Genomic DNA, 17,840 nt, shown 5'->3' with positions numbered 1-17,840 from the left:
TTATCGTTCTTTCTACTCCCGCTCTTTGTTCTTCGCTGAGCCGCTCCGTGCTGTCTGTGATAATACGAGTTACCTAATTCGTCCACAGTAGCGGGCTGCATGCCTCCCTGTAAAGGCTTCTGCCGTAGCAGCCGCGGCCACTGCGTTTAGATTAAATGAGAACTTCCGATTCCTGTCTATCATTCCGTTCGTCATAAAGTCCTTTCGTTTTGCTGCTCGGAGAAGGCGGACGCTATGTTTAGCTTATCTTATCTTCACAGCGTATAAAGCGAGACGCGATAGACATTTCTGGCAGGGTTTTCGTAACAGCTTCGCTAACAGTTATGTTCACTCCCACTCCCACATCTCGTTCACCTCCTTAGTTCCCTCGCTGCCACGTACACGTGCGCGCACGCGACCGTCAATTTCGCATTGATGCCCGCGCAAGCTCCATCATGGCTCAACATAGGCCGGACCTTCAACTTGGCCCTGGGCAATTTTGGCATGGTGAGATATGCGTTCCTTATATCCCTAGTTACCGACGCTCTCTGTGTCTGTGCGATACACAACATGAAAACGCTTTTGGTGTTTTTAAGGAGTGCACACCTGAACGAAACATTATGAACGACTCTTTTGCGTAATGTGTGTGTTTGTGACGGTATGTATTATTTGTGTGTATATTTGACCATACTCATCACCCGACACCTAGAGTGACAAGTCATCCATAAAATTGCAATCTATCTATCTATCTATCTATCTATCTATCTATCTATCTATCTATCTATCTATCTATCTATCTATCTATCTATCTATCTATCTATCTATCTATCTATCTATCTATCTGTCTGTCTGTCTGTCTGTCTGTCTGTCTGTCTGTCTGTCTGTCTGTCTGTCTGTCTGTCTGTCTGTCTATCTATCTATCTATCTATCTATCTATCTATCTATCTATCTATCTATCTATCTATCTATCTGTCTGTCTGTCTGTCTGTCTGTCTGTCTGTCTGTCTGTCTGTCTGTCTGTCTGTCTGTCTGTCTGTCTGTCTGTCTGTCTATCTATCTATCTATCTATCTATCTATCTATCTATCTATCTATCTATCTATCTATCTATCTATCTATCTATCTATCTATCTATCTATCTATCTATCACATATATTGGTGTGCGCAGTGTAGCGTCATAAGGGTCTGCGAAATGATATTGTGTAAGGCTCTCTGATGCTCGCACTTTCATTTGCACCGACTACAGTTCGTGTCAGATCGACGTAGCATTGGATTTTACACCCAAAATAAGAGCAAACTTCACCTTTCGTGAACAGATTCGTAGCGATATGACGTGGTTATATGAACGTCTGTGCGTATCACTTGTTATTACTAAAGTTTTCATGTCGCCTTTCATTGCGTGAGCGCTGTACTGCCTGTTTATATAATCTTTGTCTACGTTCTTATACCTGTTGTAGTGTGCAGCCTGTTTATATACGAACACGTTACAGTGAAAAGTGTCTGTAATCTGCTTGTATCCTTGTTGATGAACCATGCCGTCCTTGTAATCCGTAATATAATGTTATTTGTAATTTTTTATTTTTTATTTACGTTCCTTACAAACTTATACCATAATAACATGAAAAGTATCATATCTCCAGCGCAAATGATTTGTTACCACAGAAGTAGCAATTTCGCTAATGCGAAGTCTATGGTGTTCATCGAGTCATTGCGGTACCTGTGTTTCCTTTCTTTCCCGTCATAATCATCGGTTTTGTTTACTGCAATGACTAAAATGCAATTAAAAATATTGGTACTAGCGTGAAACATGTAATGTGTAGGCACAGTGACATTATGTTTGTTTAGCAGTGTGCAAAATGCAGCCATAAACGTTTCAGGACTTGCGTAAGATATTATAGCTCTGAGTGGACTGAAATTAACGTCGATTATCATTCTTCTCGTGACATTTGTAGAAATGGTGACAGTATTGTTAATGCCTTCATTGAACGCTCTTAAGTACGGCGGATGCTACTGACTCTGGTGACTGGAAGTATAATTTTAGTGACCGGTTGGACATCTCACGTTTTTTCAGAACACGATATCGAGGTGGCCGCAAATAAGTTGAAACCAACGCATTTTCTTGCTTACGATTGTTTGCCAACTTTTGTTATAAAAGGCTATCTTTGTTTCTCTGCTAAGGCACAATTTAAATATTTTTAAGCGTGCCAAGTTATTTCATTCTTTTTGGAAGAAAGAGACGGCTGTGCTAGTCCACGAGAATGGCAGTATGAGTGACGTCAAAAATTATCGTCTCTTGTCCCTGCAGTCCCATTCTTCTTAAAAATAGCTATGTTCTCGGGTCTTTGGTATTTCTAAATAATAGTAATAATAGTAATTCGACGTGCCAAAACCACGATATGATTATGAGGCACAGCGTAATGCAGTGCTCTGGAAACTTGAACCACCTGGGTTTCCTTAAACGGTCATCTACGTCCAAGTACGCGGGCCTTTAGATTTCGCATCCATCGAACTGCGACCGCCGCAGCCGGGATCGAACCCGTGTCTTTCGTGTCAGCAGCCAAGCACTGCACCCACTGTACCACCACGGAGCCCATTTCATTTTTGTTTCGACATAAGATGGTCATATTCCAACATGGTTTCGATAGCATTTTTGTGTTAGCTACCCTAGTTTATTTTGTTGATTCTGCGGGATCCGTTGTTCCATATAATTAGACCTCTCAAAGCCTGGTAACGTCTTGTAGACATTCTTTGATCGTTTGTCGACCATCTGGGCTTGATTCGTTGAAAGATTCTTCTTTTTTTTATCCCCTCTTATATTTCTTCTCTCGTCATGTGCATTGACGTAAGATTAAACACCTCGCCCCAGCTCACAAACCCAGCATTCTTCACGTTTACCTGATCAGCTTCTTATTCATAAACTCTTGACTTAAGGTGTCAGTTCCGACCTGTGCACGCAGATGAAACATATGATTATCCTCTCGGTTAAATTACATTCGCGTCATTGCTACGTACTGTTCTCTTGTGAATCAACCTCCGGTGTTAGGAAAGGGTATATCTTAGACCTATTATCTTTTAACGTTTTGAAGAATACGCACTGTGCAAATTCTATTTGTTGGCGTCGAGTAAAGCTGCACCTGTACCTCTATGAAGACACGTTTCACTTTTGTGTTACGAACGATTCCTGCGAAATGGTGGTCAACATGCATAATTTTTTTACTACATTAAGAAATACACCAAACAATTATATACGCTGCTTCTGATCCAAGTTTGTTTGGTGACTGCCTCTTGCGTAGGGCCTGATTGCCGCGCTTACCGGCGTTGCTCTACTGGACCTTGCGGAAATCTACGATGCCAGCATCTCAAGCGTCTCATTTCTCATCACTACGCGTGGTATCGGCAGCCTTTTGGGTTCTCTACTCGGTAAGTGCGAGCACTCAAGCAGGATTACCTTTCCTCCTTAAAAATATAGAAAAATGAAATATACGCCTGATAATTTATCATGTATGTATCCAATAGTTCGTACGGTATAATGATATAATGAGGGAGAGTAGTGGACCACTTGGTTATAGAGCTCAGGGAAATATTTTTCTAGTAACGCGATGACGAGAACAGCCGTACAGGAATTCGTTCTTGTCATTGTCATTTAATAATAGTTGGCCTACGCACCCTTGGTGTCCTACGTGCAAGTTTTCATGACAAGTTCTTGCTCTCATATCATGGCGCGACGTTACGGTATGCTCTGTATAGTCTTATGACTACATGGATGTTCGCATTAACAAAATAAGTAGAATAATGCTATCAGTGGCAAGAAATATGTACCTGCCTTCCCGTGCCTTTGCGTGAACATATTACATGTATATGTGACTAACCGTTGGTGCGATTTTGCTCTATTTTTGTGACTGGGCCTTTGGTGTTCCTTTGTTCCTTTTCTTATGACGACATTCAAGCTGAGTATTACCTGACTGGATTTTGTATGCGTTGATTTGTAGCTTGAGCACGACTTTGTGTATTTTCTTCCTGTATGTGGGTTTCATTTTGCTGTATGCTATGTGGAAATGGTAGCCGGAGCCATCCAAAGGCCGCCAACATCTCCTAACCAGAATATATTTCTATATATAAGGGAGTGGCCCTGAGAGGTTTTCCAGCAATTTCCGCGGCCTATATCGTTGCCTTCAATTGGAGTTCAGTCATTCTAAAAATCTGCAGATACGTCGTCAGTGTGATAACTACTTATATTTCGTTCTTGACTTCAGGAATTACCTTAAGTTTATGACTTATGAACGCAGAGTTGTGTTACTCTTTCTTGATCATGTATACTGAGAGGTAAAACAAGAGATTTTCCAAGAAATCGATTGGCGAGAGGTGAAGGAGCGTAAGAAAGATTGGTGCGTTTATTATATTGTAATATGTAACAGATGGGTTAAAACAGTGTCCTCCAACTTTCAGTCCCTCTCATCTGCGAATTCTTACGATTCCGCAATAGTCACATTGCGCACACGTAAAACCGGCGCCTTCAATAACTCGTTCTTTTCCTCGCGTTGTTTCCGACTGCAGTGTTGCATGTTGGCGCTTTGGTCACATGTGCAGTGCTCGAAGCAGGCCCGTAGCTAGGAATTTTTTGAATGTGTGGGTGGGGACTTGCTGAAGGCTTTCACTATTTGGGGAAAACACATATTTTCGTTATATATATTGTGTAAAACACCCCCTCTATCAAACGATGAAGTTCGTGGGGAGGACACATCTCCGAAAGGTGCAAGCTCTTGTGCGCGGCGGGACGTTCTGAGTTGTGACAGCACTCCTCTTAAATCGTTTTCTCACGCAATGGAATGTCCGCCTCGTTTGGTAGAGTGGTTACGTACGGTGCTCGCCTGCTGACCCGAAGTGCGCGGGCTCGATCCCGGCAGCGGCGGCCGCATTTCGATGGAGGCCAAATGCTAGAGTGCACGTTAAAGATCACCAGATGGTCCAAATTCCTACGGCGTGCCTTATAATCATATCGTGGTTTTGGCACGTAAAACTACTGGCATTATTATTATGAGCGCACTATGGAAGTCTGAAATTTTAATTTTGTATTGCCCAATTTCCATTGTACGGAGAGAGAGAAATATAAAGAACACGCCGTTTACGTGTGCATCAGATGCGCACTTAAGAGCAAGCTTTTCGCGAATGATGATAGCATCATTAGAACGTGACAAGTGCATAACTTGTTGAGGCAAATTGCGCTTTCTCTCAATTAACCGCGTTTTGAAAAAGCGATGAATTATTGTGAGCAAATTCATTTGTGTGAGTATAAATGCTTCACTTGAAAACGAATCCATCGCATCAGAATTAAGTTGCGCGCACATCTGTCGGAAAGCATCGGCGCTGTGCGCAGGTCGATGAATTGTGCACCGCACAGTTCGTCGACCTGCTCGCCGCGTTGAATGAGAACACAACATTGCCTGGTTATACCGGAAAACAAAAGCAGGCAGGCATTATCTGGGTCCATCATAAATCAACGTCAGGTTTTACTACTACACTGCATGCGGACAAAAGTATGTCAGCTAGAACATTCCTGCCACATAAATTGAGCACCGGTGACACTAAGGCTGCTGCCGAAAACAAACGTGAGCCAATTTCATGTCCGCCCCTAATGTATACAATCCGCTCTTTCAAAAGACAGCGTATGTCTTTTGTCCACAAAATTTAATTTGTCCACAAATAAATGGTCTACTCACAGGGGAGAAGGGACTCGTCGCAAGTGAGGTGTTTCGAACAAACCAGCTCAGTTTGACTCACATTTTCCGGTGAAGCTGTATATTTCTGTTTATTCACATTCCCTAAAGACCCTTGACGGGCATTACGTAGAGGGGAGGGGGGGGGGGGTGTTACAGTGAAACAGATGTACAGTCGCTAACAGGAACGTCAATGAAGCAGATAATGAGTTAACACTCGCTTACAAAAAAATATTTCAAGGTTGCACACTTTGGCTGAGACCTGGGGGTTCATGGCCTCCGTGTGCAAAAACTCAGAACTCGAGAAACGAACCTGCACGGGGCTCATATGAGCGCGCGAGGTATACACATACGCTTCGGCTTTGCGGTGTTCGCGTGAGCAGCATTGCAGCAGGGGCGTTCCGGGCAAGCGCGGCAGCGCCGCTTCACATAGCTTAGAAAGCTCTAAGCATCATCATCCGAGCACCGTCGCAACCCTCGAGTAAACCCAACCAACTCCACGCGACGTCATCGAAAACCAAAGAGGAGAACGACAAAAATACGACAAAAATCCGGATCTTGCCGGAGGACAGGCGCGAGAATGGCGGCGAGTACAAACCAACACGTATACCCTAACACGGGATGAAAACACCGCATGAAACCAACAGCATGTGCGCCCACCTGTCCGTGGTGTGGGGAACGGTCAACTCTCGCCCACATTACGTGGGAAGGCGAATCGCGGCCGCACAACATCAATTCTCCTCTCTTGAGGACATCATCTCGAAGATGGCAGTGGGAGATCTGACTTGCTAGCAGAGATAGGGATATCTCTGCTCGACCAAGCCCAGCGAGCAGCAAAGGCCAGTGGGGCCCTCCACTGACAACCCCATCTCGCTTGCCCGGAAATCTCATATTCAATGATTTTCAATACGACCCCGCGAGTGGGTTTCGTGCCGTCTGTGGACGGTCCTCGGAGAGGATCCCACAGACCCGGTTGAATGCGCCGGAGTGATGCACGCGGTCGGAGCGCCAGTGACTCGAACTCCAAGAAAAATCGGAGCTGGGGGCCAAAGTACCACAAAACGCCTACCGTTTGCCTAAGGGGCTTCCTCGGGGCGCGCAAATCCTGGATTTACAGGGCCAGGACGGGCACAGCGCTAACCGAAGATGGGCCAGCTGCCTTAGTGGCGAGCGCATGCCGCTTCAAGGAGGCAACGCCTGGTCAACGAGGAGGAGGAAGAGATGGAGCCGAATGTGACGTCACCACCAGTGACGTGCAGTGCGTGCTACATCGGTCTTGCCGTCAGGTACCTATTTTGGGACTGCCCGGGTCTCGCGACAGAACGGAACAAACACAAGGGACGCGACAGTACCCCACACCGCCACGCTTACATTACTTACCAATGTACAGAGCGGCCAGCCCTTGCAGTATCTAGGTTGGTGCGCTGACGACTAGCACTCACAACGTGGTGTTGGGAGGCATGGCTTTCCGAGCTGGCACTGAGGAGCCAACTGGTGACCCTAGACCAGGCCCGGCGAGCCGCCGCGGCCAGTGGGGTTCTAGAAGAGGGCTCCACCCGGGATTAACCACGGAGTCTCTCCATGCAATAAAGTTTATAATCATTATTGAAGGCAAGGACCACGCCGCCTCAGGCGTGGTCCTCGCGCGCCAACTCTTTATGGGAGCTGGTGCGCGCAAGGCCGGCTGGACCGGCAGATTGTGAACGTTTGGTTTTTTTATATTTGTTTGTTTCTTTTATGATTCCCGCCATTGAATCTTACCCCTGCTTAGGTTACTGAGCCATCGCTTTCATTAAAGTTCATTCTCTCTTCGCTGAATACGCAGGTGGGAAGCTGTACGACACCTTCAACACGCAAATTGTATCCATCCTGACCATGACATTGAGCTCATTCACAGTGCTCATGATTCCACTGAGCGGATATTTGGCAGTCGCACATGGCATGGTGTTCTTCGAAGGTCTCAGCTTGGGTGCATTCGCCACAGGTAAGCACGCAACAGCTTCTCAGTTTTCTTGATAACGCAGTTACAAACGTAGCGAGACAGACAATTTTTAGGCGAGCAAACTGTAATGTTAGGCCTAGATGCTGCTGATAGAAATGTCTTTGAGACCTCGCCCGACCGCGACACGAAGAAGGATGTGATAAGGTTTCGGAGCGTCGTGCAGTCAAACCTCGCCATAACGAAGTGGCATCGGGACCATAAATAAGTTTCTTATATCCGATATTCTTTGTAACAGTGAATATAAACATCGGCTCTAACAAGTCGACAATCTGGCTGCCGCAGAAATCCTAGCTACAAAAAGGTACGGTATCATTCTAGCCTTTAAACCCACTAGGTAATCCTTACGTGTCTCGTTTCGGCATTTCAAACTCCGGTTGTGTGTTTTCACGTGGTCGTGAGGTTCACGAAGGCAGTAGTCGGTGTGTGTTCAAGACGAAACTATTTATATGGGCGAACTTGCGCCCAGAAAATGAAAGGGTGAAAGTACAAGCAATTCAAGCTGTACTCTGATAGCAGCGAGAACAGCTTCGGCTGTCGAGTGACCTGTCAAGCGGTACAGTGCATGGTCATTTATACATGCGCCATCGAAGGAGTCCAGCGTTATCTGGGGTGACCGCCTAAATTCCAGAATAAACTCTAATGTTCGCGTTGTACGCGCAATCTTATTGGAAGGTTGTAAAATAACGTGGAAGGTTCCCAGTCATTTGGGCACGACTTGCGCAAGGCAGTAGTTACACGTGTAATAGGCCCGTAATATAAAAAAATAGAAAGAAAGGAGCGCGTATGGCAATATGGTGGCGCAGCCAGTCAAATGCGTTTTTTTCCCGGAAATGCCTCAGTTGAAACCCCGGCAATAGCAAGAAAATTTATTTCATTTTATACATGTATTTTTTTATAGCGGCGATTGTCGGATGTGACGAACACCCAGTTTTCTTGCTGAATCAGCATATAAATCTTACACATTTAAAGAAAGCCACCAGTGCCGTCAGCCGAAGGTGGCCATAGCTTATGCGCCAGCTGTGGTATCGCGAAATTGCGTCATTGCAAGTTCACGGCCGCTCGATACTTTTATCGAGCGGCCGTGTCAAGATCTTGCCGAATGTGCCAATGTTAGGTCTCTACGACAAATACTATGACTAGGGATAACTGCGCATTCATCCATTCCTGGCTGTTCGCTTCAGATGTGAAAGCTTAAAAGACGCGTGCTGTGGACAGAATCTCGTAAGCAAATACTAAAATGCTTATCGAAGTCACATTTATTTACGAAGTGTATTGTGGGGAACAAAACGCACAGCCATAGCGATTCTTGCGGTTGTTTTATGTGGCGTAAACGGGGAATCCCCGGAATATATCGGCTCCATCTACGGAACCTTTGTTTTAAGCTTTGTACCGAGAAACTACTTTTTAGGGGCGAAGCTCCTTAAAGTGGCACCCGTTCGTCCCTCGTAGTCGTAGTGCGTAACCAGTCGTAACGCTAGTACCAGATCTTGACCTCCAAGGTGGTGCCGGTGGGAGATTTTTCCTGTGCGTTGTTGAACAATAAAAAATTCGCAGCGTGCGCGTTAACTAAAAGCCGAATTCTTCTGTCTCTCATTCCCGATTAGCAGCCATTGGCATGTTCCAGTAGGAAACGTTAGTAGAAGTAGAAGTGTAAGTGTTAGCTAAAAGCCGACTTCTTCTGTCTCTCATTCCCATTAGCAGCCATTGTTTACCTCCAACGTAGTGCCTGGTGAGATTTCTCCTGTGCGTGATTAAACAATAAAAATTTTGTTCAAAACGCCGTTGATTGATGAAATAAACCAACGAAAGACGCCAGATGTTTTGTAAAAGCAAAACGAAAGAACGCCAGATGTTTCTAAAGCAAAACGAAAAGACGCCAGCTGCTTAACGAAAGACGCCAGATGTTTTCTAAAGCAATGGTTTTCTAAAGCAATGGTTTTCTAAACAATGAAAATTCACAGCGTACATGTAAAATTAAAGTGAGCTGCAAGTCGTCATAACTCATCGAACCTTTAGTATAAACGCGCCCGATCTCACGTCGGTGATGATGTACTGGGCAGAATTCACCGAAGATTCACGGTTTACCGATGAACCTCCGCAGCTTCGCCCACTCATCATCATTCACTCCGTGGATATGCTGTGATTTTTTTTCTTTCAAGCACTTCCGGTTGAGCATTTACTTCTGGTTTTCCGAATATTCATAAAACGTCTTCTAAAAGATCAAAATCGATGGTTCTGCATCAAGAGTTATATTGGATACATATGATATCCCAGCATAATTTTACTTAAGGTAAGGCTAAAATTACTCTCAGGCTAATTAATGAATGCTAGTTGAGTTCACTGAAAGATTGTCAGTAGATGTAATTGTTGCAGCACCTGCTGAAGCAGATCTCGCACACGCGCTTCTTTCCATGTGGCCTTTGAGATCCGTTTCGGCACGTTCCTTTCCCGCCACGGACGCCGAGCAGGCTGAACGTTTAGAACGCCGACGCGTGCTTGTCCGTGAACTCGAGCGTCGCTGAAGGAGAGGCGAAACATTGCTCCGCACTTCCTATAGGTCTCACGTTGAGTGCAACTGCACGTACATTTTTAAAGACGGTAGTCTTTCTTGGGGAACTTAAAGGGACCCTCACCAGGCCACATAGCAAATTTTAGTTAGACGCTGGAAGTTGTTGTATGCCGAATGAAGAGCGGTATGCCGCAAGAATTTTTTAAATCGGTTCATTACGAGCTGAGAAAAAGAAAAAAAAAATCACAGCATATCCACGGAGTGAATGATGGTGAGTGGGCGAAGCTGCGGAGGTTCATCGGTAAACCGTGAATCTTCCGTGAATTCTGCCCAGTACATCATCACCGACGTGAGATCGGGCGCATTTATACTAAAGGTTCTATGAGACTTATGACGACTTGCAGCTGACATTAATTTTACATGCACGCTGTGAATTTTCATTGTTTAGAAAACCATTGCTTTAGAAAACATCTGGCGTCTTTCGTTAAGCAGCTGGTGTCTTTTCGTTTTGCTTTAGAAACATCTGGCATTCTTTCGTTTCGCTTTTAGAAAACATCTGGCGTCCTTCGTTGGTTTATTTCATCAATCAACGTCGTTTTGAACAAAATTTTTATTGTTTAATCACGCACAGGAGAAATCTCACCAGGCACAACCTTGGAGGCAAACAATGGCTGCTAATGGGAATGAGAGACAGAAGAAGTCGGCTTTTAGCTAACACTTACACTTCTACTTCTACTAACGTTTCCTACTGGAACATGCCAATGGCTGCTAATGGGGAATGAGAGACAGAAGAATTCGGCTTTTAGTTAACGCGCACGCTGCGAATTTTTTATTGTTCAACAACGCACAGGAAAAATCTCCCACCGGCACCACCTTGGAGGTCAAGATCTGGTACTAGCGTTACGACTGGTTACGCACTACTACGAGGGACGAACGGGTGCCGCCTTAAGGAGCTTCGCCCCTAAAATTTGTAGCGGCGCGAAACCGTGATGCGAGGAGGCGAGTTTCAAACCCTTGCCACTCGCCCCGTGTAGCCTTCGCAAGCCAAATCCCTTTCCTGCCCTCTTCACTTGACACATACGCATGAACACGTCATGCGCATGCATGGTCACGTGCGCATGACGTGCCCGAGCCATCCCGAGCACGCGAGCGGCGTTGCACGGCCGCTAACTTTTTTTTTTATGTAGCTGCCATGGCCCATGGGCGTTTTGTCGGCGTTCTCTGGTGTGTACTGCCTGTTTCTGCGGGACGGGCATGAAAGTGGAGACATTTGTACGGGCACGAGAGTGGCGGTATCATGAGCCAGTGCCGCATTAACGTTTACTTGGACGCGGTAGAATAAACGAGCATAATGAGCGCTCGAACGCGACAGAACATTACTTTCGTTTCCAGGGCTGGCGTCTGCTCGATGCGCTAACCGCGGGGACACGAACGCATGGGAAGTGAGACACATTAGCCCCGCATCTCGTTGCAGTTCACGAAAAAAAAAAAAAATGAGAAAGGCGCACACATTCCCCTTGTGTGTCTCATTATTTCTCTGAAGTTTTATTAATCTATTCAAGCAACAAATTACACAAACTACACATGTTGTGTCAAATAATTATAGCAGCGCCACGTGCTACTGTTGGCGACGTCAGAGCACAGTCGTCTACGTAGAGGAGCGACGTCACAGCACTACCATCTACGTAGGGCCATTTTCTCATGTACGTCATCCCCTCATTCTCTAAAGCGCGCGCCCGCGAGAGGAAGGGCAAGCAGCGTTCACCTTAAAATTTGACCCATTTCCGCGGCGCGTAGGGTTGCAAATTTTGGCAGACGTGATCGTGAACGCCCAGTGTATGCATTGCGCTCGTTAGCTCAAAATTGTCAAACCTGGTGAGGGGCCCTTTAAATGCAAAAATTTTGGTCGGTCTGTCTGTCTGTCTTTCTGTTTGTCTGTCTGTCACCCGATTCAGCCAGCCGGCCAAAGTTGAACCACTTGCTTACCGCCCACCCATCTTGAACTGGTACGGCTGTTCATGCTTGTGAACGGTGTGGATCAAAAAGTAAATATTACGCATACCTGAGGCGCAACATCACTAGGTATAAGTGTTAAGTGGGGGGGGGGGGTGTTTCTTAATAGAAAATACATAGATACGTAATTCTAAAGACCCTAGTTTCTTAAGCTGCGCTGAAAATGCGACTGCGCTCAAACTTGCCTTCCTCTGTGCACTCTGCACAAGCACATTGTTGTGTTTCGGTTTCGGTTCAGTATTGCACTGTACGAATGTCAGAGGGCGCCGCTCTGGCATTCCTGTTTTGCCTGTTTTACCCAGGAGACGTGTAAATAAAAGAGTGTGTGGAGAGTACTCGTTGAGTGCGGACGTTTCTTCTCCTTCGGCGCTTTTTGAGCCGAACTGCGTGTTCGGGCTGGCCGGCGTCCCCGCCGGTCGCGTTGGTCACCGCCGGTCTTCGCCTGCTGCTGCGCCGGGACTACCAGCCCGCAACACAGCACTCATGTTTCCCGACGTATTGCCAGATGGCGTCCATATCTCACGCAGCGCCTCTTCTATCGTCTTTAGACGACATTTGCAGCGAAGCACGCAGATACGCGGCCAATTTTTTTTGATGGGCTCGTTTCTTTGTTAAACACAACCAATTGAATTCAACGGACAATTAGGTCACGGAAAGAATAGGGGACATTAATTGTTGTCCTCAACTGTAGTGTAGTAATTATGACGTAAATTGAAATGCATTAAAGCGGGCGAAAAATCACCCCTGCCGTCGGTGGGGTTCGAAACCACAACCTTCGAGTTACGCGTCCGATGTTCTTCCGTCGTACTTCATTTGGTATAGCATCGGACGCGTAATTTGAAGGTTGTGGGTTCGGAACCCACCTATAGAAAGGGCGGTTTCTCATTCACTTTATTTCATTTCAATCTACGTAAGAATTAATACACTACATTTAAAGAAAACAGATAATGTCCCCTCTTGCTTTTCTTACGAAATGTATATAAGGAGCGATTGATGCCAGTGCGTCGTGCCGGCTACTCTTCTCTTGCACAGTAGTTGCCGTCGCATAGTAGAAAACAAACACAAAACTATCCAAATGCGCATAGTAGAACACTGGCGCACCTAGTCCCAGTTCTTCAGTACAAAAAAGTGTCCACTCAACACGAAAGTTTACAAAAACAAGTATAATTTCCTTGGCTTAGTCTGTTGGATTCAATTGGTTCGATTTCTCGTTCAGTCACACGCCTCTTTCGGCCTGACATATATCTGACGTTCACCTTTGATGTTACGTCATGCACGCAGGCGCCAACGTGTGGAACATAAGGATGTGGCCCGATAACAGCAGCCCAGCCCTGCAGGCGTTCCACCTGGCGTTCGGCATCGGCGGTCTCGTCGCACCGTTCATCGCCAGGCCGTTCCTCTCACCCGTCCCTGGAGGCAACTCGAGCGGCACGCCGAACCACACTATCAGAATAGCCGAACAGATTTACCTGACTTCGAGCCACGGTAGCGAGCTCTCCGATGAAATGCTGGAACTTGAACGTGTCGACGAGCGCGGTTCGGGAAAGAGTCAGGTTCACTACGCTTTCGCGATCGCCAGCGCCTTGAACGTACTGCTGGTGATATCCATGGTCGTGCTTTACTTTGTGGACAGGTCCGACTTCAAGCCCGAAGACCCGACGAGCAACACTAGCGCAACAGACCGATCGGCGAACGACGTCCGGTTCACCCGCATAATGCTAACGTTCCTCTGCGTCTATTCATTCATATATGTTACGCTGGAATGCACGTCCTCCGAGATGTTCGCGCCGTTCGCCGTCAAGGGTGCGCTACGATTCTCGAAGGACGCAGCGTCCCGCGTGGTCGCGGTGTTTTTCTTCTGTTTTTCCGCCGGTCGCCTGACGGGAGTCCTGTTCACGATCAAGGTGCCCGTGTTCTGGTTGATTGCCGCGTCGCACGTCGTCCTGCTTCCAACGGAGGTTATGCTAGCCACTTGGGGTTCCAGCATACCCGCGGTGCTGTGGGCTGGTAGCGCCCTCGCTGGCTTTGCCCAGGGACCGCTGAACGCGGGAGTCACGGCGTGGACTGCCAAGTACATCACCATCACCAACAAGATGATGTCGTTGGTTATTGTTATGGGTTGCCTCGGATCCATGACTCCGCCTCTCTTCGTTGGACAGTTCATCGAGAGCCGACCCGATGTATTTCTATACGTGTGCCTCGCGGCCGCTTCGCTGTGTGCTGCTTTCTTCGTCACCGTGTGCGTTTACGTTAGAATAACGACGCGATACGATGAGAGCCGAGCGCTCCTCATTAATGCAACCGACGGGGACACTCCAGGGGATGTGCCTTCTCCTCCAGTTTCTTTTTGAGTGCCTAAGTGCTGCACTACTTAGCAAGGCGTTGGGTCGGTCCCACTGGCGTAGCCAGGGGGGGGGAAGGGTTGGATGGATTCTACCCCCCTCCTCCTCCCGAAAACTTTGAATTTTTCTTGTGTATATACGTGCACACAAAAAAACTTACGCGCAAACGTACATAAGGAGTGGTTGAAACGCAACACCCCCTCCTCCTCCCCCGCCCCGAAACATGTTTCTGGCTACGTCCCTGGTCCGTCCTGTTGGTAATACACGGCATCTGGCGAAAGCGCGGTGCTTTTTTTCGGTACAGTGCATGTGTCCGTCATTCCTTCCTCAGGTGTCATTCTGTAAATATTCCGCGCTAAAACCAAACGAGCGACACTACGCTACGTTCTAATTTCCAGTCAGTTTTTTTTTCAGCACCACGATATTGAAGTAACTATACCAGAGGGCCGATGAGGGTTCAGGAAGAACATATTGAAACTGCTGGACCAAGGTTTTCATCCCATCCCAGTAGCAACGCAAACTGAATATCGCCCCTCAAGATATAAGCTTCAGTTGCTACAGTTCTAGTCGAAAGTGGCATTCTTGATCAAAACATCTGTAACCGCCATTTCAGTGTTCTACGGTGTTTGAAGCATGTGGTTCTATGTCGCTCTTCGTGACGACCCTTATTAGTACGGGTATGGCAGTCTTCCAAGCACGTTTGCTACGTGCGCTGTATGTGGATATGTGCGCTTTTAATTCACGTAGTCTTTTTTTTAAAAGACGACAGTCTTTCTTGGGGAAATCAAACGCAGAAACTTTGGTGTATTTCTCTCTGTCTATCTGTCTGTCTGTCTGTCACACGATTCAGCCATCTGGCCAAAGTTTAAGCACTTGAATGCCCAACCATCATGAACTGGTAGCTGCGTTCTTACTTGTGAACATTGTCGATCAAAAAGCAAATATTACGCATATCTGAGGTGCAACATCAATACGTAAGTATTAGGTGGTGTGTTCGTTTATTAGAAAATACATAGATACGTAATTCTAAAGAACCTAGTGTTTCTTAGGCTGCGCTGAAACGGCGCAGAAACGGCCGACAGAAGACTATCGTCTTTCGACGACATTTGCAGCGAAGCACGCAGATAGGCGGCCAATTTTTTAAAGGTCAAGATATTTTTTCGTGAGTGTGCTAACATTTTAATCATGGTGAACTATACGAGGTACTGGCTGTGTGTTACGTACACAAAAAAAATGTGTTTATCGCGTGAGCCACGGGTGTGTCACGTTTGCGATTCTGCATATCTGTATCTTGATGTATGCTATTGCTAGATCGGTTAACAGCTGGTTAGACACTCCATACCAGATAGCGGTACGTTAAAGAAGTACTGACACGATATTGAGGCGTCGCAAACGAGACATTTCTCGTTTCCTTGGCATGGAGTGTTAAAGCCCCCCCGCCCCCTTCCACCCTCCACCGGATGCAAGTTTCAGTTTCAGCCCAAGAAGCACGTGTAAAATATTTAGCTTTGATTTTAAAGTTTTCGTCGCCCGCATCTCTAGGCACATTCTCTGGGAATTTACGGTTATAGGCGAAGAAAATGCAGTCTCTCTTGATGAAGCTACGGCGCTGTGGACGGCCGCACAGCGCAGCTCAATCCTCCAAGATCAACTGTGGGCTATCCAGCAATCCCGTGAGGCGACGACGAGACAGGGTCTCCGGTCCTCCTCGGGGTTGGCCTAGGCCTAGGTCGCAACTTTGCCGGAGTTCTTCATAAAGTTGTTACCACCACCATCTGCAAGCCAGCTCCTCCGCAATCCACACACATCCACTGAGCTTGGGAACTCTGCCTCCTGCATGCAAAATAAATCGCTATTGGAGTCGCTGGACGAGGATTCGCTCATCGCAGTTTACGTGTGGCAAGTGCAATTGAAAGCAGACGCCTGAGCTGCTGCTGCTACGTCACAAGTTGCTGTCCCCACGTGACTTATACCTACGTTTGACTGTGTTTACACGTCACTGTGAAACAGGCCCCTCGATATAGAAATCGAACGTTGTTTTTAAGGTATATAAGGTAGTGGTACTAAAAATATATTCAATGGATGCTGAGGCACCGCTGTACTCTTCTTAGGGTTCCCGACACCAGTGTTTTTATTCAGAGCAAAACCACGAATATTTTTAAAATTCGTGTCAGCACTCTTTTTAATGCTGGTGAATAAAGGCACAGTTATACAGTTTTATCTTCAATGACAACACCAGTCGCAGGTTCTGCGCCTTCCGTTGAGTGCGTGCGCAGAAGTTCTGCGCACGCGCCTTGTGGGAAACGTGGCGTTCTTGCGTACGGAACGACGCCGTTGCGGACGCTATCTGCGCAGTACCGTACAGCTGGCTAATAACCCCACAAACGGTACAAACATCGTTCCACACGAAGAGAAAATTTCGAGAAGTTGATCACGAGAGCACGAAACGGGCAGCTGTGTGTTGCGGGGTCGCTTAATGTGCGAATTTCCGGACATATTGTTTCCGGTCATATATGAACCGACTAGCCCAACAACATGCCCTTGCTTCTTACGACAGTTTGTTAGGACAGCTAGAGCGTGCCACAGAAATTCCGCTAAAGCCGTATACCTATATTTTAATTGAAAATCAGTTCTTCGGAATCCCGCAAGGTGGCGGAAGGGTTAAGAAAGGGAAAATAGACAACCACCCGTTTGTAGCACAAAGCCACAAGGAAATCCATACGGATTTCTCAGAAATAAAGCCTCTTAGTCGCCGAAAAATTCGTCCTCGTCCGGGGTTCGAACCCGGGACCAACGCCTTTCCGGGGTGGTCGCTCTACCAATTGAGCTAACCAGGAAGCTAGCAATTAATGAAATCCCCCGGCTAATAATGAAATCCCGCGAAATCTGAAAAATTACACGTATATATATATATATATATATATATATATATATATATATATATATATATATATATATATATTGTAGGTGTGAACAACAACGAAAATAAAATGGGAAAATGCTACCAACAATGCCAGACACTATTCTCGTTTACAGAATACATGTATGAATACTCGTATGGTAAGCATACAGCTTTGCACAACTCCAACATATCAGAGGACTATAAAATGTCCGTCAACGAGAGAGCTTTCTCTGCTGGAGCACAGCCACTAGTGTGATCGTTTCTGCCATTGCGTACTTATCTCTTGGGGGGATCTGGTACACTTTCCTATTTTACGGTTCTCAAAAAGCACAATAATAACCTTCACCCTCCGTACCCTCTGCCTATACTTCCTTTTAAGCA

The 17,840-nt window shown here is 46.4% G+C and overlaps 1 protein-coding gene across 2 annotated transcripts; it reads left to right on the top strand.

The window, feature by feature from the left end:
- LOC119399758 (sodium-dependent glucose transporter 1A) lies at positions 1-14,601 on the top strand. Of its 2 annotated transcripts, XM_037666594.2 has the most exons (4): positions 1-486; positions 3,271-3,397; positions 7,517-7,675; positions 13,497-14,601. In XM_037666594.2, the coding sequence occupies exons 1-4, from the start codon at positions 415-417 to the stop codon at positions 14,564-14,566; spliced, it is 1,428 nt and encodes a 475-aa protein (XP_037522522.1). In that variant the 5' UTR covers positions 1-414; the 3' UTR covers positions 14,567-14,601. The 2 variants fall into 2 exon arrangements, with proteins under 2 accessions (XP_037522522.1, XP_037522523.1); XM_037666595.2 differs by lacking the exon at positions 3,271-3,397.
- Positions 14,602-17,840: the final 3,239 nt, after the last annotated feature.

Source organism: Rhipicephalus sanguineus, chromosome 7, assembly GCF_013339695.2.
Source record: "Rhipicephalus sanguineus isolate Rsan-2018 chromosome 7, BIME_Rsan_1.4, whole genome shotgun sequence".
NCBI lineage: Eukaryota > Metazoa > Arthropoda > Arachnida > Ixodida > Ixodidae > Rhipicephalus > Rhipicephalus sanguineus.
This window is presented reverse-complemented; position numbering and strand designations above follow the sequence as displayed.